At 38.3% G+C, this 26,860-nt stretch overlaps 1 protein-coding gene across 1 annotated transcript in view; it reads left to right on the plus strand.

Annotated features, from left to right (window-relative positions):
- RELN (reelin) overlaps positions 1 to 26,860 on the plus strand; it is a 549,751-nt gene that overhangs the window by 60,319 nt on the left and 462,572 nt on the right. Inside the window, exon 2 of the mRNA XM_070369659.1 lies at positions 12,109 to 12,219. Coding sequence (XP_070225760.1) covers positions 12,109 to 12,219 — 111 coding nt within the window. The remainder of the gene's footprint in view (positions 1 to 12,108; positions 12,220 to 26,860) is intronic.

Raw genomic sequence — 26,860 nt, forward strand, 5'->3', positions numbered from 1 at the left:
TATTTCCCATGAGGTATCAATCTGAAGCTTTTCATATCGCTGTAATTGGTCTATTTCATAACCACCTATACAGAATTTATTGGGTTGGAAACTTGTTAGACCTGCTAATTCCAGGGCTTTATACCAATCCTATAGAATCAGAATCCCTGATGGAGTCAAGTGGGGGAAAAGGGAGACCTAGTAATCTGAATTTTAAGAAGTTTCTCAGGTGACTGGAAATTTTGGTTAATAAAGTAAAATAATCTTTGAGAGAATTTAATTTGGCTCATGATTCTACCGGATACTCATTATTTGACTAAAAAGTAATACTTTCATGAGTGAGTACTTGTAGAATGAGTCTATGTTGAATAGATATTATAACTGATATTTTAAAATTCTGTTTAGAATTCTTAGATAAGCATTTCTGTTTATAAATACTTGCAAATAAAATGAGTTTATAAAAATGTATCTTTATGCAAGCTTGCCTTTTATCCAACTCTTTTTTTAATAGAAATCTTCAACTTAAGAATTTATATCAATTTTCTCAAGAAAAACACCCCAACAAATCAAAAACAAATATGCACTAAGGCTAGATTAAGATTTTCTTAGAAATCCTACAGCAGAAAATAAGGAATACTACAGGTGCAAAACACATTTAGTCCTTTACAAACTCCTCTCATTTAAACAGTTTTTGCATAACTGTTCACTTAATTTTTCCCTATATTCCTAAACCTAACATGTTTCTTGATAATTATTCACACCTGGAGTTTTTCTTTATCTTCATCTTTGGAAAAACTGTCTTATGGCTGTATTGAAAATGCAAATTTATAATAAAGTACAAGAGATTTTAGTATTTTAAAAAGGAGTTTAAGACTCATGATACTAAATGCCATGTTGTAAAATATAAGGGGTGACATTTTTTATTTTTTACACATCAGAGAAATAGTATATATAATTATAACTTGATGTTATATAAATTAGTTATACATTTATTCTTTCTTTTATAACTTATCAAAGAACTATCAGATAGCATCTGTCAATGTAAATGTCATTTAAATTATTTTCTTATTTAGTTATTCTTATCTAAAATTCTTAGAAAAGTATTTAGTTGTAGCTTATTTAGAAGAGCCACTAGCTATGCCTATACATGAACATTTCTCTGTCACATCATTTACTCAACATTATTTTGTGAATTTCAATGCTAGCGATTTTAGAGTTTATGATTTAGATTTTAAAATATGGAATAAGGATGATTTTGCAAGTGGACAAGAACAGTTACTCAAATACCGTTTTTATAAACATCCAGATGGTTCACATTATATTACCAGTATCAGGTAGTAGCACTTTGTAAATATTTGTTTAGTGAATGAATGAGCTGGGCAGAACATATGCACACACACACACACACACACACACACACACACACACACTAGGTCTGATTAGTCTGACTGTAAAGTAAATGAGAATATTCTATTTGTTCTGTTTAAGTTAATTGTAGAGTTTCATAGTTTATTTTTTCCATATGTATGCCATGTGTGTAATGACCTCAGTATGTATTTAAATAGATGCTTTGATGTTAGCACAGTTGCTTGTAATTAGTTAAGTGAATTGAAATGAACATACCAAAGTGCCAAATGAGAATACAGTAAAAAATGCCCTTTTTGTAAAAAAGAAAATATTTCTACAGCTACATTTAGTTTAACTATGTCTATTAGCAGTTCTGTTAATTGTTGATTATTAATGTTGATTTAGTCAATCTACAAGTATAAGAGATATATGATACATCTCTGTACAGAACATATATATTACACACAATTACCATGTTGAAAATTTGTAATAATATATTATCAATATGTTAAGTTGCAAACAAAAGCATACCTTTATGTTCTGTACAACTTGGGACACTATTCAGAGTCACCCTATGATTTGTTACATGAGCTTAGATTTTCTTTAGTTAACGCTAGTCAAAACCACATTTTGGAGGAATTGTGGGGGCACTTCATGTTAAAAAATATCCAAGATACAGTAACAAAAACAAAATAACTGCAGGCCCTTTTAATTGTGTAGATTCTTTAAACATCTGATTATTCTGGAAAAAAATTACATGTGTACTTATTCCCTAGGCATCTGTGCATTTTACTATAACATATTTTCTTGTATATGTGCTTATAAGATTACTAGGCTTATTTTTCCCCCTAGAAAACCTTAATTAACATCCATATGTTAAAGGAAACATTCTTAGAATTTCTTTGAAAAGGTTAGAGTTAATAAGTCCCCCAAAATGCTTTCTTTTAAAGCTAATTTTTGCTTAAATTTTAAAAAGTTATAATGAGTTATAGACAAGGTAGTCTTTCATTTAAAAAAATAAAGAACAAAAGGGTAAAAATTGCTGAAAATCTGAACACCACATTCTTATTCATATCACTTTAATAATTTATCAAGTGCAGGGCCAACAATATGAAATTTTCATGTATGAGTATCATCTGACCTCATATAAAAGTAATACATGAAAAATAAGGGCAGAGATAAATCATAAATACCAGTAATTCTTGACAAGAGTTCTCTCAATTATAATAAAGTGCTATTTATAAAGAAAATAAGTATTTTTAGTTTTAGAAACTAAACAATTTTATCATTATTTGTAGGAATTTTTGAAACTTCAGAATCACGTTACGAAAGCCAAAAGTGGATGACAGGAAAAAATCATTACTGCTTTAACTTCACTTGGGACTAAAAAGTAGGGTAAATTATTGTAAAACCCTATTTTTCTCCTTTATATTCAAGATGACTAGTAAAGAATTTGTGTTTAGCATAAATTGAACAATCCTAAGGCAGTTTCAAAAATATTGTTCAGGACCTCACCTCAGGTGCTTATTCTGAATCTAGGTCTCCAAGTCTCAGGAAGGGATTTCACCTAAATAAGATATGTGAGATTTTATCCCAGTTGTTAGTGTTTTCAGAAATTCTGGTGAAAGAGAGAGAGAAAAGGAAAGAAAGAGACAACCCTGGGGCATAAAGGAAAGGGAATGTTGAGGGATAGAGAAACAAAAGATTTACATTAACACTGATGTTTAAACTTACTTCCAAAGGGCTTAATTTTAAAAATAATAAGTTCACAAACACATTTGACTGCATCTATTTTATCTCCTAGGAAGAATTTAAAGGAGGGAAAAATCTCAGTGGCTCTCCTTTTATTATTGGTGGTGCCGGAAAGATAAGACTTAGAGACTCCTTGTGGCTCATCTGATTCTGTGAATCTGTAATATAAATATATCATAATAGACTTCCACAGAGATGCTAGATTCCTCTTCCAGCCAGCAAAGAACATTTTTACAAACCATCAAAAATGTTTTAGTACATCATTAAATTTTGCATGTAATAGGTTCCCTGCACCTGTCATAATCCCCAGATCATACTCAGTTTTTGCCCTCCTTTCAGATGGAAACAAAGGTGGGAGGGCATTTGCCAGGGTATGCTCCCTCTGTTTTAGGAGGTGGGCTGATCCAGGGCTTTCTGACCTTATTATTGTGATCTTCAACTTAGTTCTCCATTACCCTGCATTTAGTCCTCCCTGGAGGCCTTTTTTTCTGCCCTCTTTGTCCCCAAGGAACAAAAGTACATATCCAAAAGTACAAAGCCATATAAAATGAAAAAGAAGAGTAATAATAATGATCTTTTCTTTAAAAAGGGCTGTGATAATTGGTGCAGCAGACATCAGGTTAAATGCTGGGCAGATGCCCGAATGAGTACCACTGTGCCATTGCCTTCTGCAAGAAGGTCAAGCCCCTGCCACCCTGTCAGGTCTTCCAGGAGATGAATGAAGTACATTTGGGATGAGGAGCATGGCTTCCATTTCTTACAGCCATCTTTTCCATGCCATGTAAAGTGTGTTTCTTAGCCCACCCTCACCTCTTTGTTTCAGCATTCTCATGGATGAAAGCGTGTATTTATAGTACTTATTTCATAGGGATATTGAAATGATTAAATATTCTTATAAGACTTACCACAGCACCTGGCATATAGTGGTCAAATATTGTTTAGCTGTGATGAGCATGATGATGAAGAGGAGGAGGAGGGATGGAGGGGACAATTACATTTGAGGGTAAAATGCTGTTAGAGATGTTCTAGGTCCGCCATTTAATAGAGATTTACAGAAGCAGGAAAGAGTGAGTGAGGTTCATTTAGCAGTGCCTCTCTAGAGAGTGACACTGGTGGACAGCCGTAACCTTCCTCTTGTGCCTGTTTTGAGTAGCTGTTAGAGTAAATAGGTAAGGCATGAGTGATCTCTCTACCTCTCACAAGGTTAACTGGAGTCTATTTATTCCTGGTCTCATTATAAGATTTCTGTGTCCAGTTCATTGCTATGGATTCATTCCTTCTATCTCAGTGAATCTTGACCTCCAGTCATTTCTTTTACATGTCAGTGGGATTTTTTTTCAGCTATTGTTGGTTTGGGGATGTTATTATTGAAATGGCTGGCTTAATATTTGAAAACCACATAAAACCATGTCATAATGGAATTAATATAGGTAATGAAAAGTAGTTTGAGGATCATGTTATTATAGAATTTGAGTGTAGATTATAATGTATTTTTAGATAGTCTCTATTTGGTACTCAGGGCTAGTGGCACTTTAAGGAAGAATCAGGAGTTGAACACATCATGTTGATGAAATTTTGTGGCAAATAAACTGAGTTGGTTTCATTTTCAGAGTAATATGTTTGTTCCTCAGGCTATTTAATCTGTTCTGTATTCAAAGGCAAATGAGTTTCTGTTCATAAGGCAAAATGAAGCAGCATTTTTTTTAATATTGACAGTATTAGTTCTGGTGCTTTTCATTTTCAAAATATATAAAAATAAGAAATGGAAGCTTTTTGCAATAGGTGCATCGTCACTAATACTTAATTTCAAGATTTTTGCAATTTTCTGTCCTCTGATGTTTGTCATCTTGGAAGAAAAGGAAACATCATTTCAAATATTACAAAATATGTTTCTTTTCTGCACATATTAAAGGTCTTTTGTATAAAGTAGTAATGGAATATGCTTGAAGTGATCAAAATTTAATGGCCCATAGAGCATTTGTAAGCCAGAAGCTTTAGGATGAAATGCAAACAGCATTAAATGTCTAAATTTATTTTCTTCCAGACTTTCATCTTGCAGTGATTTTCTGCAAGAATGATATTAGGGTCTTATTGGAAACAGTTAATAGACGCTATAATAGATAATAACTGACTCTGTAATTAGTCATTTTAAGACAGAGGTTCTCTTTGAGCCACTGATAAGAATTGAATTGTGTCACTACATCATGTTTTCATTCAGCTGTCACAACCTGGCAATCCATATTCATAGACTCCCAGTGCTAAGCTCATTGCCAATTTAACACAGATGTGAGAGAGATATGTACAACCTCCTCAGCCTTTTGATCCTTTCTTATTTTTCATTTGAGGAAATGGCAGAGTAGCTTCAGAGTGAGGATAAGAGTGTCTTAGTGACAAAATTATGAGAAGATTAATTTGGTATGTACATAAAATATGTATATATACAGACATATGCACACATAAAGTATATATATATATGTATACATATGCAAAATAACCGCTTTTATGGTTAAATGTAAAATTCAACCAGAAATTTCTTAGATATTTCTGATTTTTTGAGTACTACAATAAAAATACTGCATTAATTTTTATTTTTGTTTCCTTTCAGGAGAAACTTCTACTTTCATATTCCTGAATGAATAGCACTGGTCCTTTTTTTTTCTGTAGAAGAGATAGAGATTTCACAATTTTAGTTACATTGGCTATACTGTATTCTCAGTTACATTTTATTTTTATGTTACTTTATGTTGTAACAAGGGCTTCCCAGGTGACTCAGTGCATAAAGACTCTACCTGCAATGCAAGAGATGCAGGTTCAATCCCTGGGTCAGGAAGATCTCCTGGAGTAAGGCATAGCAACATACTGCAGTGATTTTGCTTGGAGAATTCCATAGACAGAGGAGCCTGATGGGCAATAGTCCATAGGGTCAGAAAGAATCAGACAGGACTGAAGCAATTGAGTGCACACCCACGATGATGTAACAAATGTTTCTGTATGGTTGATTTTTTTTAAAACTATTTAATTTTTATAAGTATATATAATTTTTAAAGGTTACTTTCCATTTATAGGTATTACAAAATATAGGCCATATTTCCTGTATTGTTCAATACATTCTTGAGCCTGTCTTACACACAGTAGTTTTTACCTTCCATGCCCTCCATCCCTGTAATGCCACTCCCCCACTGGTAACCACCAGTTTATTCTCTGTATCTATAAGTTTGGTTTTTTTTTATGTTATATTCACTAGTTTGTTAAAGATTACACATATAAGTGATATCATACAGTATTTATCTTTCTCTGACTTACTTTGTTTAGTATAATGCCCCCTAGGTCCATCCATATTGCTGCAGATGGCAACATTTTGTTCTTTTTTATGGTTGAGTAGTATTCCATTGTATACAGCAGTTTCTTTATGCATTCATGTCAGTGAGCACTTAGATTGTCTCCGTGTCTTGGCAATTGTAAATAATGCTCCTATGAACATTGAGGTGCATGTATCTTTTCATATAGGTGTTTGTTTTTCTTTCAAATATTGCATGGTTGAATTTTTTTTTTTTTGCTAATCCAATAACAGAAAAATTTATTCAAAAGCACGGGACAGAGACTTAAAAAATAAAAATCTAGACAGAATGTCCAAATAATTTTGATAGCATTTATTATTATCTCCTTTTTTTAAGGAATAGGGTCAATTACCTAACTTTCCATAATTAGATTGCATTATGATGCCATAGGATTAAAAAAATGTATGGTTGAATTTAACAAACATCTGTTGAATTTAACAAACATCTTCCTCTGGGCCAGGCTCTGTGGAAGTTAGAATGTTTCAGGTATTCCATGTTAATAGGCCCCTCTCACTGGGGTCAGTGAGAGGAGAGAGGAGCTTTCCCTAGGAGGTCAGAAGAGCCTTCATGAGAGAGATATCATTTGAACCTGTCCCTGAAGAATGGATAGAATTTCAGCAAAAGGAAACCAGGAAAGTAACTCTTGGTGAAGTTACCCTTTAAAGAAAGGCAAGGAAACGGGTTAGTTAAGAACATGTCCTAGTTGAAGTGGATCAAAGGATATTTGCAGCTAAAATGGGGAAAATTTACTGTAGAGACTGGATATGGCCACAACATGAAGGACTTTGAAATCACACTAAATATAAGATTTTAATCTGTGGATGATAGGGAGCTAGAGATATTTATTAAACAAGGGAATTATGTGATCTTATAAGACACATATGGTTTCTGATTATAGGTAATAATCTACTTGCTTTATTTCTTCCCTAAAATGTACTGGTAACTTCAAAATTCTACTTGCAGTCCATATTATTTATATTGCTTTTTTTCCACTATAGTTAAAGTGGCTAGTTCTCCATACAACAGTTTTTAATGAAAATATTAAAAGATAAAAAAAGTTGACTCCAAGGAAAAAAGTCTTCTGGAAAAGAATTTTATAAATTTACCATAAGCATTTGTAAAACCATGAAAATAAGTAGATCATAGTATTAGTGTTAGTTGCTCAGTCGTGTCCAGCCCTTTGTGACCTCATGGACTGCAGCCCACCAGGCTCCTCTGTCCATGAGATTTTCCAGGCAAGGATACTGGAGTGGGTTTCCATTTCCTTCTCCAAAGTAGATCATAAGGCAGACTGAATTGTTGAAATGTGTTTACCTATGTAAGCCATTAAGTTATTATCAGATGATTTTTATATAAACCATTGACCCTTCAGTATCTGGAGAAAGAGAGTCCAAGGCAGAGAGGAAAGTGCTAGTACAAAGGCTTGATATATGTGATTACAGCAAGGAGGCTAGCATACCTGGAGTGGGGTGAGCCAGGAGGAGAGCAGAAGGTGACGAGAACAGAGAGGGAACAGTGACAGATCACATAGGACCTTGTAGGCCACTATAAAGACATTGACTGAGAGCATTGGAGAGTTCTAAGCAGTGGAGTGATATGACTGGATGTCTTAAAAGAATTCCTCTGACTCTTATACTGGGAAGATACTACAGAGAAGGATAGAACCAGGAAGACCAGATTAATATCTAATGCAACAATGGGAGAGATGATGATAGCTCGGAACAGTGTGGTAAGTGGTCAGATTCTGGATATGATCTGAAGGCAGAACCAACATGATTTACTGATGGACTGCATTCAGAGTATGGGAGAAGGTGGTTCCAAAATTAGAGAGTTTTGGCCTAAGCAGCAGGAACAATGGTACTGCCATCAGCAGAGCTGAGAAAGGCTACAGGAGAAGCAGTTTTGAGGGGTGGGGTGGGTTTTCGGTTTTGGTCATGTTGAAGTTAAGATGTCTCACAGACCTCTGAGTGGGAGTATTGAGTAGAAGTGTTAAGCAGTATGTGTGTGTGTGTGTGTGTGCGTGTGTGTATACAGAGAGAGAATGTATAAAGAGGTTTGGACTGGAGATAGAAATTTGAGAGTAGTCGGCTTATGGATAGTATGTAAAGTATGGATACTTTATCCATACTATAGTATGGATAGTATGTAAAGCCAAGAGTCTCTAAGAGTAGTGTTTTTCTTATGATTTTTTTTCTAAGTCATTTAATGTTTAGAAATGATGTCTTGCATATTTAGCAAGGAAGGGGGCAGCAGAGGATGAGATGGTTAGGAACCATCACTGACTCAATGGACATAAATTTGAGCAAATTCCAGGAGATAGTGGAGGAGAGGGGAGCCTGGCATGCTGCAGTCTGTGAGGTCACATTTAAGCCCACCTATGCATGACATTACCAAATAATAGATATTTACATCACTACTAGAAATAGAATCAAGTAGAGATAAGAGCTTAGTCAGTCTGAGCATAGCAAATTAATGATACTGAAGTACACTTCTCTTAGTCATGGACTGTTTTTACTAGACCTGGCTGCTTCAGCACCCAAGAATCTAAGTAAAGAAAAGGACTGATCTGACGTAGGCTTCTTGTGTGGTGTGTGGAAGAATTAAGATCAGAATTTGCTTCATCCTCAGGTCTAAAGAGGCACTGGGTAGTGGTTAAGAGGGGAGGTCTGGCAAGGATTAACGACTGGGATGGATATCTAAGGGGCAGAATAGACTGTGGCCATGCTCAGTAACCACATGAGTAACCACCTAGACAGCTTCCTCGATGCACGTCTCTAAGGGACTGAAACTTCCCTAGATATATACAAGCCATCAATAAACTGAATTTATCAATTGTCACAGCAGGCATTGCAGGGCTTATGTTTTTCTGGGAGGAACATAGCTGTTTGAGGCCAGAAATGAATAACTGAGAGCAGTAGAAGAAAGATTGAGAGCTGCCATGCATGGTTCTTTTCTGTCTTAGCCACTTCTCTGAGAGTGTTTAGCTTCTGTTCTAAGTTAACATGAACAGATGCTTGAAGAATATCTTTTGGAAAGGAAGATAAATTAATAACAAGCTGGGGATGTTATTTATCTTGGGCCCACTTACAGTCACAGTTCAGACTTGAGTGAACTGTGGTCGCAAATGAAGTAGTGGGTGGGAAGGGTACATGGAGAACCCTAGCAGTCAGCAGGACTCAGATGCAGGCGGTCCAGTGATTGGGCACACCCAGGCATCTAGCGAGGGAGATGCCAGGACGTCTGTACAGAAGCCCAGCTCTCAGGAAGGGAAGAGCAAAGCAGGGCTTTCAGGTCTACAAAAGGGCAGGGAAAAGTAACTCACTTTTATTGATTCGTTACTATATGCATGATATGTGTTAAGGGTCTGGATACATTGATAGGTAATAAACATTTGCCTTTATTTTTTACAGTAAACCTGATAGTATTATCATTCCTTTTTGTATATGGATATCTATGACTTTGCGCAAACTCAGGGAGATAGTGAAGGACAGGGAAGCCTGGTGTGCTGCAGTCCCCGGAGTTTCAAAGAGTCAGACATGACTTAGTGACTGAACAGCAACAGTCAGTGACTCACCCCAGGATCACACATGGAACAAAGGTAGAGACCGGGTAAGACTCAAATTTAGTTTTGCCTCAATCCCCAAACCATAAGCCCTTACATTTTTCATAATCTTGGGAATAGGAACCAGAATAGAAGCATAAGGAAATGGAGAGAAATCCACAGTGGCTGTGCTTGTGCATTAACACCAGATAGGTGCCATCTTGCTGGACTGGAGTAGAGTGGATTGAGAGGCAGTAAGTAAAAGCAGGGTCCTGTGAATCCACATTGAGGCTCTGCAGGCTGTGAAGGATGACCTGAGACAACAGCATTTGAGTCCTGTGGTTAGTATAGGCAACTTAACAGGAAGTGACTTAATTTTAAAACTCCTAGATGGGAGGGGGACGTTTAAGAACCTTTTTATCTCACGGAACTGAAGGATGAAGGGATCAGTAGAACCAGTTGTGGGAATCTGGGGTAATAAGCAAAACAGATGGCTGACAACTAAGCTGTGATTCTATAAATGAGGAAATTTAGACTCTGAGAGGCAAAGTGGTTTTGCTGAAGAACAGGTAGCAGCATATGAGGGCCCAGGACCCAGATCTCATCTGTTATCTGGCCTAGGTTTTAACCAACATGCCATGGGATACCTCCTGACTGCCTTTGGCCTTCTTCCTTTCTAGCCAACAGTGATATTGACTCCTATAGCTTTCATCTTGCTTTTGAAATACTCCTAATGCATGTGAATAATGTGGGAAAGAGGTTACTGAACAAAAGTTTGGCCATGGCCAGTTTGCGACTGTGGGATCCAGTTGGGCAGGGGGGTGGGGGCAGAGAGGCAGAGAAAAAAATGGGAGAGAAGCCAGATAAACAGCATCAAAAAGTTTAGATGTTATCAGATGGTCTTGGGCAAGGTTCCTCATTGCTCCATGCCACAGATTCCTCACTTGTATCCTGGGAATAGTAACAGTACCCCCTCTACAAAGATGTTTTGATAATGAAATGAGATAATGCATATAAACTACTATCTCAGTGCCCCGCTGAATGGTTTTCATGTGGTTTAGATGCCAGCACTCAAATCTGACTAAAGAATGTGGCGACGATTTACTTCAACATCCAGTGTCATTTTGGGGGTAGTGTGTTGTCAGGCTCTTCTGTTGATACATGTGTTTTATGTATGTTTTATGATATGGACGTTTCAAACCATTCTGCTCTACTCACTGGATTTCCTGGAGTTTAATTTAAACATTCTCATCACAGTTATTGTGACTGGTCATTCTCCTTACTGCCAGCAAGCTATTTCAGTCTTATACTGTGTACTGCCACAATAATAATACCTTCTCTTGGCTGCTTCCTACAAATGACTTCATCTTGGTATAATAAAGGCAATGCAGGAGAAAAAATTATTTTCAAGGAGGAGGTTATGACCAACTTTTAGGGTTGTGAGCAAGATACAATTTTAAGAAGCCAAACCTAAGTAGTGTACAGATGCAGTTAATTTAACCCTTTTTTCCTCAGGAACATCCTGATTTTCTGGTTATGAAACCATTTGGACTCCTCTTGTAGACTTTGTTCTAAAACTTAAAGCATGTAGTGGTCTTCTTTTCTTGTTTTCAAAAGGAAAAGGGCTGACTGTCTTCATGCAAATTAGCCTGCTTTTGTTAAAGACTTCATCTATGAAACACAGACTAACAATAAGAAGTGCAGCACAACTTACTGTTCTGCTTTCAGCTGATGTCAGATTGTTTCCCACAGTATGGAATAGTTAAGAAAATAAGAGTGTTTCATCACAATGCCAAAACTCCAGCAATGCCTTTGACTGCCTTCAGGGGTGGTGGTGAAGGTGGGAAAGCAACTATTCAGTACCACGTTATTTTCTGTTGAGTTTGCACATAGCTAGGGAAAGTGTAAATGAAAGCAGAAAGGTGGGGCTGATGTGCTAAATTTAGGACCAGCGATTACAGACGTTGGAGTTCTGAGTTTCTTTTTGTTCCTATGTAATTGCTGATATTAAGGAAATACTAAGTAGGGATAGTATAAAAATAATTTGTTAATAATGAGGAAAGACTGTTTTGACAGTGTCTAACACTTCGGAAATGTATCTCATTATTCTGACTGTATTAATTGAGGTTTCTTTTTTCCCCTGTGTTTCAGTGACAATTTCGACAAGCACCTTCTTTGACGGCTTGCTGGTGACTGGACTATACACGTCTACCAGTGTTAAGGCTTCACAGAGCATTGGAGGGTCTAATGCATTTGGGTTTGGTAAGCTATATTTTACACAGTTATAGGTCTTATTTTTGAAATATCTAAAAGTATTTGACATTTATTATTTCAGAGAAAAAATCTGAAGTGATTTTTGTATGTTTGCTTGAAGTTAAGTGAGTTGAAGTAAGTCATAAATATGCAACCAACCATGAGTTTGGTGTGATGGCCAATCTATTCCTCTCTCTGTGTACTGCTCCTATTACACTTGCTCCTGTGGGATTTGAGTGGATTCCTGTGTTCTGTCATTTAGGTTGATGGAATTGGAATTCATTCTGATGCCATGCATTTATTCAGTAACCTGTTTTTATAAACAGTTCTTAAAATCTTGGAGAAGGTGAAAACTGTCATATTGTTTGGCAAGTAAGCATCACACACAGTGAAAGATAGCAATAATTGTTGAAATCATTGCATTCTCTGTGTATTCATAAAATAATGTGATGTAATATTTAAAATACTTATATGGAGTCTTTGTCCTTAACCCAGAGACCTGGAAGTTTTAAAATACTTATATGGAATCTTTGTCCTTAACCCAGAGACCTGGAAGTTTACTTAAGTGGGGGCAGAAGGCTATGTGATGGTCACTGATCACAGAGGGTTCTAGATTTGAAAATCTGTAGTTTACCCATAACTTGATAAACATGCCAATCTGGAATTCAGTAGACCCTTTACAGCATCAAAAATGCAAATTTACTGTATCAATTTATGTAAGACATGAAATCTCTGATCCTACTCTGAGATTAGAAAACTATGAGATTTCCTCCATTAATGTGAGAAAGAATTTCTTTATTGAAGGCAGCCATGTGTTCAATGTTTTATTTTTCCTAGGGTATTTATTAAATAAATAAGTTTTACCTACTTTTGATATATGAAGGAGCATCCCCTCTATGTTGAGTCTCAGCAGAGCTCTGCCCAGATGCATTACTGCTTGATGTCAGAGCAATAATGTTGAGGTTGCAGTGGTACCCTGCTGACCTAAGATGAGGTTCACAGCCTCAGGGTAAAGAAACCAAGAAGTCATTTAATCATCTTGTTAAAATTATCTGACATTGAGAATTTGCCCTGTTTTTAAAAGATCCCAGATAGCTTTTATAATCTGTTGGTTGCTACTTTTAAGGTCTTCAGAAAAAATAAAATTCTCTTTAAGTCTAAAAATTCCACTTTTTTATTCCCACCTTTACTGTGCTCTGTAGAAGTGAGAGGTCAGTTATAATTACATATATATATATATATATATATATATAAAACAATATGTGTACCTAAATATATGCTATACTATGTGTTATGTTATGTAGGATTTTCAAGTAGGGTCACCAGATTTAACAAATAAAAATGTACAGGATACTGGCTAAATTTAAATTTTAGATAAAAACAGTTCTAGGATAAGTATGCAGTATTTGGGATAAGATGTCCTGGGTTCTGCCTTACCCCAGTAAAATCAGAACCCCTGAGAACAGGGCTTGGCGTTGGCTCCCAGGTGATTTTACTGTTTATCCAGGGTTGAGAACCACTGTACTGGATCAGTCCAGGGTCCACACCTTGAGCATCCCTGGGAACTTGTAACTAGAGAGTTCCTGGCCTTACTCCAGACTCAGTGAATTAGATACTGTGGGTGGTGAGACAGTTTTCAGTTTTTTAATAAGCACTTGAGGTGATTTTGATACCTACTAAATTTTGAGAACCACTCGTCTACATTGATTAAGTGGGAGAGACATTATTTAAATGACCATATAAATATGTAATAGTAAATCTTGCTAGGGGCTAGCTAGGAAATGTACTGAGTGCTGGGAAAGGGTGTGACAGAGAAATGAAATCTAAACTGGAGTAAAATGGCATATAGTTAGGAAAAGCTTTCCTGGGGAAGTTGTACTGAGCTGAGATGTGAAGAATGAGAGGGAATTAGCTCCCTGTGGAAGGTGGGGCACAGCACACCTGAAGGAGAGAACAATAGATGCGAAGGCCTCAGTGTGGGAAGAGGCTGCCTGTGTTCTAGGAATGAAAAGAAAACCTTGGAGTGACTGACCTGGAACCAAGAGGGAAGGAGATAAGGCTGGATAGGAGACCAGAGCCAGAGCATCCAGGAGCAGAGGGTCCTTTGAGGGTCTCAGCTGAGGAGTGACTTGAACAGACTTTCATTTTAAAGGGATCACTCTGTTGTCAGCATGGAGAACAAACTGTCAGGTCCAGGAGTGCATGCAAATAGACTGTTCAATGGTTAAAGGTCTGATGTGACAGGGCAGGGAAAGAGTCCAGGTGCACACTGACATCAGCCAAGCCTGGACCAGAAGGAGCATATGTGGGGGGTGTGGGTGGGGTAAGAGTGTGCACCATGCAGTCGGGGAGACCTGCTCACAGATCCAGACCCCAGCCTTCATTAGTCATGTGGCTCAGCCACGTTGCTTACTAAGCTTAATTTCCTCATCTATGAAATGCTGATGACAATGGCACCTGCTTCATAAGGTGTTGAGCAGTTGCAAGGATGAAAGGAGGTGATAAAGCCCTCACCACATAGAAAATATTTAGTAAAACTTGTTGTTCAGTCACTCAGTTGTATCCAACTTTTTGCGACCCATGGACTGCAGCATGCCAGGCTTCCCTGTCAGTTATAAATCTTGATACTTGAAGCAGCTGCTGTTCACAGTCCAGGATTTCTATGTACTTCCTTTGGCTAGACCAGGCTGGGGTGGGGAAGAAGCATACACACAGAGAAACAGTTCTCAGGTGGAATTAATCTGAGGATTATAGCTCCAGATGATTTGAGAGAACTTGGCTGAATGAAGTAACCATCATTTGCCAAGATGGAGGCTTGAAATGAGAAGAGTCATTAAGTATCATTTATAAGTATATTGTAAACATATACTGAAAGAATATATATGATGCATGTATCATATGCCTCAGATTTTAGCTATAAGCCAAACGAAAAACTAAGAATTGAAAATTGTTAGAAATTATTTAAAGACACCTTGGCCTTAATATATTTTCCATGGTGACTTTGAAAGGTTGTAAAAATGCAGTTTCACTTGAATTAGAATGTATTTTGGTTTGGCTAAGTGACACGTAGTCTTCCCATGACCTCCAGCCCTAAGATATAGAGGCTGAAGAAACTTCTGAACTTGAAGTCTATTGATGGCAGTTTGACCTCCATAATCAAATGCTCAGGTCTCCCACCGGTCACTTGGCGTTTTTATAGGACATGATTTTTATGTGGATGGACAGGTAATTGAGATCTTTTTTTAAGTTCCAGTAATATCCAAATAATTTTTTGTGTGTTTATGTGATAGTGGTAAGTTATCTTAAAAACAAAATTTAATAAAATAACTTGAAAATCATTAAACAGTTAATCTTTATAAATAATATAATAGAAAACAAGATTAAATGTCTTTTTAGATAAACGATCATTTTGGAAACAAAAGCACATTAAATTTTTGGTACTTAAGTGTCATATAGTCTTTATAATTTAAATAGAATGGAGAAGATTTGAGTAGGGTACAGATAAGAAAATAAAATAACAGTCTTATAGAAGGTAAAATGTAACAGAATTGCTGCTTTTTGATAGTTTTGTAGCTATAGGAATCAGACTGAAATAATGTGGCAGTCTTTGAGGTAGAACAAAAGTATTGAATACATAATCTATCATTAAGCTCTGATTTAAGGTGGCTCAGTCAGTAAAGAAACCACCTGCAGTGCAAGAGACCCAGGTTTGATCCCTAGGTTGGGAAGATCTCCTGGAGAAGGGAATGGCAACCCACTCCAGTATTCTTGCCTGGAGAATTCCATGGACAGTGACTAACACTTTTAACTGATGAAATTTTAAGCAAATATGACTTATTTGCATTTTTCCAATATATTGTGGAATTAGTGTGTGATAAGCTTAGCTGGTAAAGAACTGCCTGCCAATACACAACTGAGTGACTGAGCACATATGCGTATAAGTGGAAAAAAATTCCAGAAGTACTTTTCTAGGCCCAGCTGTATGTTTTACTTTGCCTTGCTTATCACAACTAGTTAAACGTGTGTGTATGCATGTGTGTGCTCAGTCATGTCCAGCTCTTTGTGACCTCCATGGATTACAGCCCATCAGGCTCCTCTGTCCATGGGATTTTTCAGGCAGGGATGCTGGAGTGGGTTTCCATTTCCTTCTCCAGAGGGTCTTCCTGATCCAGGGATCAAACCTGCGTCTCATGTATTAGCAGGTGGACTCTTTACCACTGAGCCACCTGAGAAGCCCTTTTTTTCCGCTTATAGTTAATTTTAGTTGTACTGATTACACTAAAGTTATAGTCACTCTCTTTTGAATATAATATGTGTGTATGACCAGCCTAAATAAGGCCATAATTACTCTTAAGATATTGTTGTATAAATGTAATCCCTCTATCATAATTACATATGCTTCTGTGTAAAACCAGAATTCTTTAAAATGTATGTCTCAGTGACCAAAAATAGACAAATGCCTAATGGCCAGAAATACATGAAAACAATAGCTACACAAAAGCTGACTGTATGCCAGTAACACATGATTTGAAATACCTCATTTTGCTTGTCAATATAAGAAAACATGCTGCCCTAGGGAGGACTGATGTTTAATTATGGATATCTCTTTGTGTATCCCAGAAAAAAATGCTTCCCTCTTGTCTTTGGCACTGAATTCCAGCTCAATCATGTAAATCTTCAAGGCTCATTGTGGTTGCTCAATGAAAGGCTATTTAAATATCCTTTCATACAAAATTGTTCCTTGTCCAGACACTGAAATTCATTTTACTCAATACTTAGTATTCTGGCTCTAAAAGCATATTGCTTAGTTTTTGGTGTTCTGGCTTTCTAAAACCTGAGAATCAGGTTTGCAGTTCTGATGAGTAGCAGCCACACTTCAAATTGTTAGACCCTGCATAAATTAAACTTTTGTTAGATGCTGCATGAATTGCTTTGTAATTCCTAGATAATTTTGCTCAGCTAATACATCAGTCATCTTAGCAGTTTTTCACTTAAGCTTTTATAATTTCCTATGCTTTTAATTTATTTTTTGGTAAGACCATTCTAGAATGACAAGATTTGATGAGATATAAGTTTGGGGAGAAAATGTAGTGCTCAGATCCAAGATGTTTTCTTGGATTCAGTCAATCATATCATGTTCTAATAGAGATTAAGCAAGTACCATAAAAATTTAATATTTTCAGTATTATCTTTAAAGCATGGTATTAGAACTTTAGAACTTAATGATTTTATTCCCAGAGTGATATGGCACTCTAGATGAATAGGGATAGATTTACAAAACAAAGTAACTATTTTAAGACTTCAAGTTTTAGTAAATCTTATGTTCAGTTCAGTTCAGTTCAGTCGCTCAGTCATGTCCGACTCTTTGTGACCCCATGAATCGCAGCACGCCAGGCCTCCCTGTCTATCACCAACTCCCGGAGTTCACTCAGACTCACGTCCATCGAGTCGGTGATGCCATCCAGCCATCTCATCCTCTGTTGTCCCCTTCTCCTTCTGCCCCCAATCCCTCCCAGCATCAGAGGCTTTTCCAATGAGTCAACACTTCGCATAAGGTGGCCAAAGTACTGGAGTTTCAGCTTTAGCATCATTCCTTCCAAAGAAATCCCAGGGCTGATCTCCTTTAGAATGGACTGGTTGGATCTCCTTATTCAGTTCAGTTCAGTTCAGTCGCTCAGTCGTGTCCGACTCTTTGCGACCCCATGAATCGCAGCACGCCAGGCCTCCCTGTCCATCACCAACTCCCGGAGTTCACTCAGACTCACATCCATCGAGTCAGTGATGCCATCCAGCCATCTCATCCTCTGCTGTCCCCTTCTCCTTCTGCCCCCAATCCCTCCCAGCATCACAGTCTTTTCCAATGAGTCAACTCTTTGCACGAGGTGGCCAAAGTACTGGAGTTTCAGCTTTAGCATCATTCCTTCCAAAGAAATCCCAGGGCTGATCTCCTTCAGAATGGACTGGTTGGATCTCCTTGCAGTCCAAGGGACTCTCAAGAGTCTTCTCTAACACTACAGTTACCACTTAATAAAAATGTGTACTTTACCAGTAGATATAGATTGTATCTTTCATTTCCAGAACACAAGTTTTTGTTACTGCTTTGTTTCATTGTCACTAAGAATAAAAATATAGGGTCTGTTTGAGCTAATTTTTGGTTATCCTTCCCATTAAAACTAAGTAGAACTTTTTGCAAATTTGTAATTATCACCAAGACCCCTACATCCCTGGACATTAGCTACAGTTCAGTTTTGGATATCATAGCTGTGTGAGTTTGAGACATACACGTGTTATGAATACATGCAAGTATTTAGGCTATAATATCTGTAAAGAAGGGGCAGCCACTAATAACTTCATTAAGTAGTGTCCTATATATTGTGATCTTTGTTTACTAGCTGCAATCAAGTTTAACTACTCAGATGATCTTGTTAAATTTATTTTTTCTGTCCCTTTACAGAGAAATATTTTGTAACATACTTAAGAAATTTTAAACACATTGAGGGACTGGAAGCATGACCTTTTTTCGGTATGTTTTTTTTTTAATTTTATTTTATTTTTAAACTTTACATAATTGTATTAGTTTTGCCAAATATCAAAATGAATCCATCACAGGTATACATGTGCTCCCCATCCTGAACCCTCCTCCCTCCTCCCTCCCCATACCATCCCTCTGGGTCGTCCCAGTGCACTAGCCCCAAGCATCCAGTATCGTGCATCAAACCTGGACTGGCATCTCGTTTCATACATGATATTTTACATGTTTCAATGCCATTCTCCCAAATCTTCCCACCCTCTCCCTCTCCCACAGAGTCCGTAAGACTGTTCTATACATCAGTGTCTCTTTTGCTGTCTTGTACACAGAATTTTTTCGGTATGGTAAATGAGCTATAAGATAATTGACAAGAAGACTTTAGTTTAATTAAACAAATTACTCTAGTCTTGGTGGTTCAGTCTGTAAGAATCCACCTGCAATGCAGAAGACATAGGTTTGATCCCTGGGTTGGGAAGATCTCCTGGAGAAGGAAATGGAGACCCACTCCAGTATTCTTGCCTCTGGGAAATCCCAGGGACAAAGGAGCCTGGTGGGTTATAATCCATGGGGTCACAAGAGCCATATGTGACTTAACAACTAAACCACCACCACTGTAGTAAATGGTACAAGGAATATAGTTGACAAGAGATGAAGTTGCCATTCATCTTTCCTCTTTATGGGATAGTAGCCTAAGTTTGTTCTTTATTTTTCCCATTAGGGTATGCCAGCATTACCTTCATTAAGAAATACTACTATATGATTCACATTTGACATATGACAAAGAATTTAGGGTTATTTCCCAATTCATAAATCACTACAGAAAATCACTTACAAGAGTAATGGGCATGATGGATATAACTGTTGAATTAATCAGTTGACAAATTGCTAGAGAAAATGTTGAGGAGCATGAGATTTGGGTCAAGTGGAAGAGTTAGTGGAGAAAGGCAGCTCAGTGCAGGGGTCATGATGTGACCTCTGGAGTTAGGCAGCTCTGGCTCCATGCCTGGCTCTGCTTCTTGCTGCCCTGGACCATGTCCTTTCCTCCCCTGAGCTTCAGTGTCTGCATTTGTAAAACAAGGTTGATAGGAAAGGCCAGTTCACAAAGTTGTTGGGTGTGTTAAGTGAGATTTTCCATTCAACTGCCATGTATTGTATATATGCTCAAAATAGGTATTTAAAAAAAATAATCAGAAATTCTTTCTTTGAAATAGGAAATAGAATGAGAAGACAGTTCAAGTGGCAGAAGATTGAAAGAGGGAGGTTGACTTTAATTTGAAGTGGGAATGAACCCAATTTCTTACCCATAGAACTTAGATCTGAGATGTACCTTGGGTGGAGCCTGCTTCAGCCCCTGCCCTCAGGTAGGAAGGGCAAGTGGTGGCTCTGAATGACAGAGTGTGGGTATGAAGACTAAAACCAGATATTCTGACATCATACCCAGTCTCAGATACTTTTTTTTAAAAATGTGATTCAAATACTATAAGTTTACCATTTGAAGTTTACTTTTCAGTGACTTCTAGTATATTCACAAGGTTGTGCAACTAACACCTATATCTAATGGCAGAATATTTCATCACCTGCAAAGGAAATCCCACCCCATTAGCACTCACTCACCATTCTTTCCTCCCCTCTGTCCCTGACAACCACTAAGCTACTTTCTGTCTCTCTGTTGTTGTTTGTTGTTATTCAGTCACTAAATTGTGTTTGATTCTTTGTGAACCCATGGATTGCAGCACGCCAGCGTTCCTTCTCTATCACGACCTCTCCAAGTTTGCTCAAACTTGTGTCCATTGAGTCGGTGATGCCATCCAACCATTGCATTCTCTGTCACCCCGTTCTCTTCTTGCCCTCAGACGTTCCCAGCATTAGAGTCTTTTCCAGTGAGTCAGCTCTTCGCATCAGGTGGCCAAAGGATTGGAGCTTCAGCTACAGCAGTAGTCCTTCAAATGAATATTCAGAGTTGATTTCCTTTAGGATTGACTGGTTTGATCTCCTTGCTGTCCAAAGGACTCTTAAGAATCTTCTCCAGCACCTCAATTCAAAAACATCAGTTCTTCAGTGCTCAGCATTCTGTCCCTGTAGACATGCCTATTTTAAATATTTCAAGTACAACATATGGCTTTGTATCTAGCGTCTTTAACTTAGCTTGATATTTTCAAGGTTCGTTTATGTTGTGGCATGTATCTTCATTCCTTTTTCTAAGTCATAATTCTATTGTATGGATATACTACATTTTTATAGTGATATACCACAATTGGTTGTTTCCAGATTCTTGAAAGGAGTTCAGTTCAGTCAGTTCAGTTGCTCAGTTGTGTCTGACTCTTTGCGACCCCATGAATTGCACGCCAGGAGTTAGGGCTGTGCAAATTGGAAATGTTTAAGGAGGATGTAAGGCAAAAGACCACCAAATTCCTTAAGTAATTCATCAGCAGCTGTAAAAGCTCTGAAGATGCACATGCACTTAGCTTTCTCTATGGTTCAGACTTGAAAATGGTTGGAAATCAAGATGAATGACTCCTTTGCCTTTCTTCTTGCCATTCTAGGGCGATAGGTTACAATGGCATTGTTTTTACCCTATCACTTTGGCCTCAGATTAAACCATGGGGTACACAAGCCAAACTGTTGTTGTTGTTGTTGTTGTTTAGTCCCTAAGTTGTATCTGACTCTTTGTGACTTCATAGACTGCAGCATGCTAGGCTTTCCTGTCCTTCGCTATCTCCTGGAATTTGCTGAAATTCATGTCCATTGAATCAGTGATGCTATCTAACCATCTCATCCTCTGCCACCCCCTTCTCCTTTTGTTCTCAGTCTTTCCCAGCATCAGGGTCTTTTCCAATGAATCAGTTTTTTGAATCAAGTGGCCAAAGTATTGGAGCTTCAGCTTCAGTATCAATCCTTCCAGTGAATATTCAGGACTGATTGTCTTTAGGATTGACTGGTTTGATCTCCTTGCAATCTGAGGGACTCTCAATAGTTGCTGAGGTCCAGCCCCAGCTGATCCAGGGAGTTCGAAGCAGGGATGGTGTCGGTGAGGATCAGGATACAATAGCTTCAATTAGATATTAATTAGAGATGTAAAGAGTAATAGAATGAGGATAGCTCAGTAGGAAAATTTAGTGGAGAAAAGAGGCTGAGTAGCTTGGTTTACGCGGGAGACCAATAAAACTTCAAGACAAGAAGTTTGCACCACTTACGTAGGCCGCAGGCGTCCTTCCGTTCTCCCGAAGGAGAGGAGACACTGAGGCCTCCCCTGTCAGATCTTAGAAGCCCAGGCAAAATTAGTAAGCTTGGTGGGTTCTGTGCTCCAGATGTAGACTCAGCCAGAGTTTGAGAGAGCGAGCGACATGGGGAGACCAGTATTTCGAGGAACTGATCCCAATTCCTTATTTTCCATGGTCTACTTTTATACACTGAGATGTTATGCAAAAGTCACACGGGGTCAGCAGTACTGACTTTTATCAAAGTCAGGTGCTTCATACAAATGTATACAGAGGTCTTAGGGGTGTTACATCATCTTCTGGCCAGGGGGCCTGCTGACAATTTATGACCCTCTCCTTGTGACAGCGGTCAGTCAACCAGGACGCTTATTTCTCCAGGGGTGATTATTCTTAAAAAAGACTCCACCTTCCAAAGGTACCAGATAAAGTTACATTCCTATAGGGTGAGGGTGTAGTGGGTTTTAATTAAGGAAACAATTTACTTAGCCTAAGGTCTAACGTGATTTATATCAAAGGTTAATACTTATTTCTTCTATATATTCATTAATGTGTGTAAGGGCAGGGGATGTGGAGACTTAGCAGCAAACATTGGCTCAACAAATGAAAAACGCTTCACCAATACAATTTCTAATCAGCCCACTATACTTACACTAATGGTTTTCTAACTTTTCTAAGGAACCTGTTTTTTAGAAGGTTTAAAGCATCTTGTGCCTCTCACAGTTGGGAGGCTGTGAGCAATCACATGTGGCCGGACAAGCCTGTCAGGCAGGCCAGAGAACCTTCAGAGGAGTTTGTAGGTTAAAACACTCTTGTCACGCCCAGGAGTTTTTATTAACTGGAGCTCTAAGTTAACTCCTTCTCCGAAAGAGGTGGTAGGGGACAGCCCCCCATAAAGTCAGAGGTGTAGGTGAGAGCACAAAGTAGTAAAGTAGGCAGGCTCTGGTTATGGGGGTAGATGCTCAAGGATTTCCAGGGGGACTCCTGAGGCTCGATCCCACCTTTGCATATGTTGAGCCTCCTTCCTCATGACCTTTGCCACGGGCGGAGTGCCTCCTGCCGGCTCCCGGCAAATAGTCTTCTCCAACACCACAGTTTGAAAGCATCAGTTCTTTGGTGCTCAATCTTCTTTATGGTCCAGCTCTCACATCTGTACATGACTACTGGAAAAAAAACATATCTTTGGCTATATGGACCTTTGTCAGCAAAGTGATGTCTCCACTTTTTAATGTGCTCTCTAGGTTTGTTGTAGCTTTCCTTCCAAGGAGCAAGTGTCTTTTTAATTTCATGGTTGCAGTCACCATTCTGCAGTGATTTTGGAGTCCAAGAAAATAAAATCAGTCATTGCTTCCACTTTCCCCACTTCTATTTGCCATGAGGTGATGGGACCAGATGCCATGATCTTAGTTTTTTTAATGTTGAGTTTCAGGCCAGCTTTTCCACTCTCCTCTTTTACTGTCATCAAGAGGCTATTTAGCTCCTTTTTACTTTCTGCCATTTGCATGGTATCATCTGTGTATCTGAGGTTGTTGATATTTCTCCTGGCAATCTTGATTCCAGCTTGTACTTCATCCAGCCTGGCATTTCGCATGATGCACTCTGCATATAAGTTAAATAAGCAAGGTGACAATATACAGCCTTGTGGTGCTCCTTTCCCAATTTTAAAGCCAAGCTGAGTCAATCAAATTTACTAGTATAGGAATTTAGAATTAGCACTCATCAATCACAGTCCAACTCTTCATGAGCTCAGTCAAGGCAGATATAAACTTTTGGGAGCTCTGAGCAGCTGTTTTCCACAGTGGCTCAGAGGAAGATCATGCAGAAATAGGAGAAGGAGAGAGACGGAATGCTGCCTGAGGTGTCAGAGCTTTCCAAGCTCTTATTTTAGGCTTTCTTCTCATCAGGCTCAGATATTCTTAGGCTCTAACAAACAATTAAAAATAGCTAACATCTATCAAACACTTGGTGTGTGCCAGATGTGTTACAGGTATTAACTCTTTTGATCTGAACAAAAATCCTACTATAGTTATTCTCATTTTGTTGATAGAGAAGCGAAGGTACAGAGACGGCAGGTAACCTGCCCAGGGTGACACATAAGAAGTTGCAAAGCCATAATCCAAACCTGGCTCTATAGCCACTCGTTAAACTCCACTTAACAGCGTGAGCCAGCTTGAATTGGTTTCTACTACAGCCAAAATAAACTTCACTTTTAAAAAGCCCTTCTCTGCTTAGCCCTATCTGTCCCTAATTCTTGTTTCTTCCCAGCCTCCTTCTATTCCTTTCCAGTCACCTACTCCCTCTACATACACACATACATATCCATGCACCAATCATGGCAGCCCACACACTGTTCCAAAATCCTAGCTACTTTCAACCTTGTTTATAGTGCTTGGAGTTCCTTTTGGCTCTGTCCGCTGGGCAGACATCCTGCCATTTTTTAAGGCCTCTGTCCTGACTCACCTCCTCTACTGAGCCCATGTGACCCCTCCTCTCTGTTCCTCTGTGGTCCCTGCCTTCATAGACCTCTTTGCTCCTTCCTCAATGCTCCACCCTCTGCTGCTGCTGCTACTGCTAAGTCGCTTCAGTCGTGTCCGACTCTGTGCGACCCCACAGAGGGCAGCCCACCAGGCTCCCCCATCCCTGGGATTCTCCAGGCAAGAACACTGGAGTGGGTTGCCATTTCCTTCTCCAATGCATGAAAGTGAAAAATGAAAGTGAAGTTGCTCAGTCGTGTCTGACTCTTCGCGACCTCATGGACTGCAGCCTACCAGGCTCCTCCATCCATGGGATTTTCCAGGCAAGAGTACTGGAGTGGGGTGCCATTGCCTTCTCCGAACAATCTGCTGAATTTACTTGTTTAAAAACTTTTGTATCTCTTTGAGGATGAGAGATGGTCTAGTCAGCTTCACTCTCATGGCACATAACCAGTGCTCAATAAGTATTTATTGAATGAATAACAAAAATCTTTGAATCTTTATAAGGTATTTTACTAGCGTTGATGTTAGTAAAATGCATGTATTAATATGTGCACAAGTGGACAGGTATGGACAAGAGAGAGAAACTATTATTGTCTTTAAGTTTGAGGATATTTCCAAATCTACATATGTACTTATATCTCTACACATCTGTACAAACACTTGAGACTGTAGGAACAGATGTATATTTTATTATCAGAGATCCTGGAAAAATGTATTATCTTGCCCATCACTTTGTTCCTTTCTCTCCTGGAGGTAGCAGACATGAGTGCCTTCAGATAGGAGAGTGATTGGTTAAGGGCCTTCTGTAGAATCAAGAGAGTAGAAACATTGTCAAGAGATTGTTCAGTTCATCTTCATATCATAGGGGCAAGTCAATGTAATGATACATGTAATGATCATTGTAATGATACATGTTTGTATCAATGTAATGGTACATGTAATGATACATGTAATGATCATACAATGTAATGATACATGACAGTAAATTTCTTATTTTATTTCTTAGATCTTTCAAAAAATAATGACTAAAAAATGGTGACTCTATACTTTTTTGGGAACATAGTTGAAGAGAATAGACTTGATTAAAGTCTAGTCAAGTGAGGTGATTAAAGGTTTTCTGCTATATATGTGTAACACTTTGCATAACTTCAAATGTTTTTTATATAATTTTTTATATAATTGAAAATGGTGTATGTTTGTTTAAAAGTAGTTCTTTCCTTTAGGCGGCAAAGAGCAAATAAATGATAAAAATCCAAGCAAATAAAAAAACTAAAAAATCCCCACACTTGACCTATGATTCATCCATTTCATAGCTCTTTATATAACTTGTCTGTCTTCTCTGGACAGTTTACATATTCTAGGTAGATAAATTCAGCCCTGGTAAGATATGTGCTCAGAAATCACTGTTCAGTTCAGTTCAGTCGCTCAGTTGTGTCCTACTCTTTGCAACCCCATGAATCGCAGCACGCCAAGCCTCCCTGTCCATCACCAACTCCCAGAGTTTACTCAGACTCACTTCTATTGAGTCGGTGATGCCATCCAGCCATCTCATCCTCTGTCGTCCCCTTCTCCTCCTGCCCCCAATCCCTCCCAGCATCACAGTCTTTTCCAATGAATCAACTCTTCCCATGAGGTGGCCAAAGTACTGGAATTTCAGCTTTAGCATCATTCCTTCCAAAGAAATCCCAGGGCTGATCTCCTTTAGAATGGACTGGTTGGATCTCCTTGCAGTCCAAGGGACTCTCAAGAGTCTTCTCCAACACCACAGTTCAAAAGCATCAATTCTTTGGCACTCAGCTTTCTTCACAGTCCAGCTCTCACATCCATACATGACCACTGGAAAAACCATAGCCTTGACTAGACGAACCTTTGTTGGCAAAGTAGTGTCCCTGCTTTTGAATATGCTATCTAGGTTGGTCATAACTTTCCTTCCAAGGAGTAAGCGTTTTTTAATTTCATGGCTGCAGTCACCATCTGCAGTGATTTTGGAGCCCCAGAAAATAAAGTCTGACACTGTTTCCACTGTTTCTCCATCTATTTCCCATGAAGTAGATCACTGTAGGTACTTTAAAAATGCATCCCTAAGGAAGAGGAGTTCTTTTAAGCTCCGTTCTCTTTCTTATTCTTACTCAAATACATGTGCTCAGGAACACAGTAAATTGGCTGCTCACAAATAAAAACATTGGTAAAGTCTTATTTTTAGAGCAGATTCTAGTAAAAGTTGCCACTGTGCTGTATAAGTTATGAATTTTGAAATTATTTTGTTATAATTTTGTTTGTTAGTGTTTAAAAATTATTGGCAAAGAGACTCCTCTGTCTTGGCAAATATAACCTTATTTCTCTCATTAAAGAAAATATTTGCCCCAAAGACTGAATGCCAAACAACAAGGACAGAGCAGTAGGTCATTATGTGGGGGTACTTTCTCATG

This window comes from Bos mutus, chromosome 4 (assembly GCF_027580195.1).
Source record: "Bos mutus isolate GX-2022 chromosome 4, NWIPB_WYAK_1.1, whole genome shotgun sequence".
Taxonomy (NCBI): Eukaryota; Metazoa; Chordata; class Mammalia; order Artiodactyla; family Bovidae; genus Bos; species Bos mutus.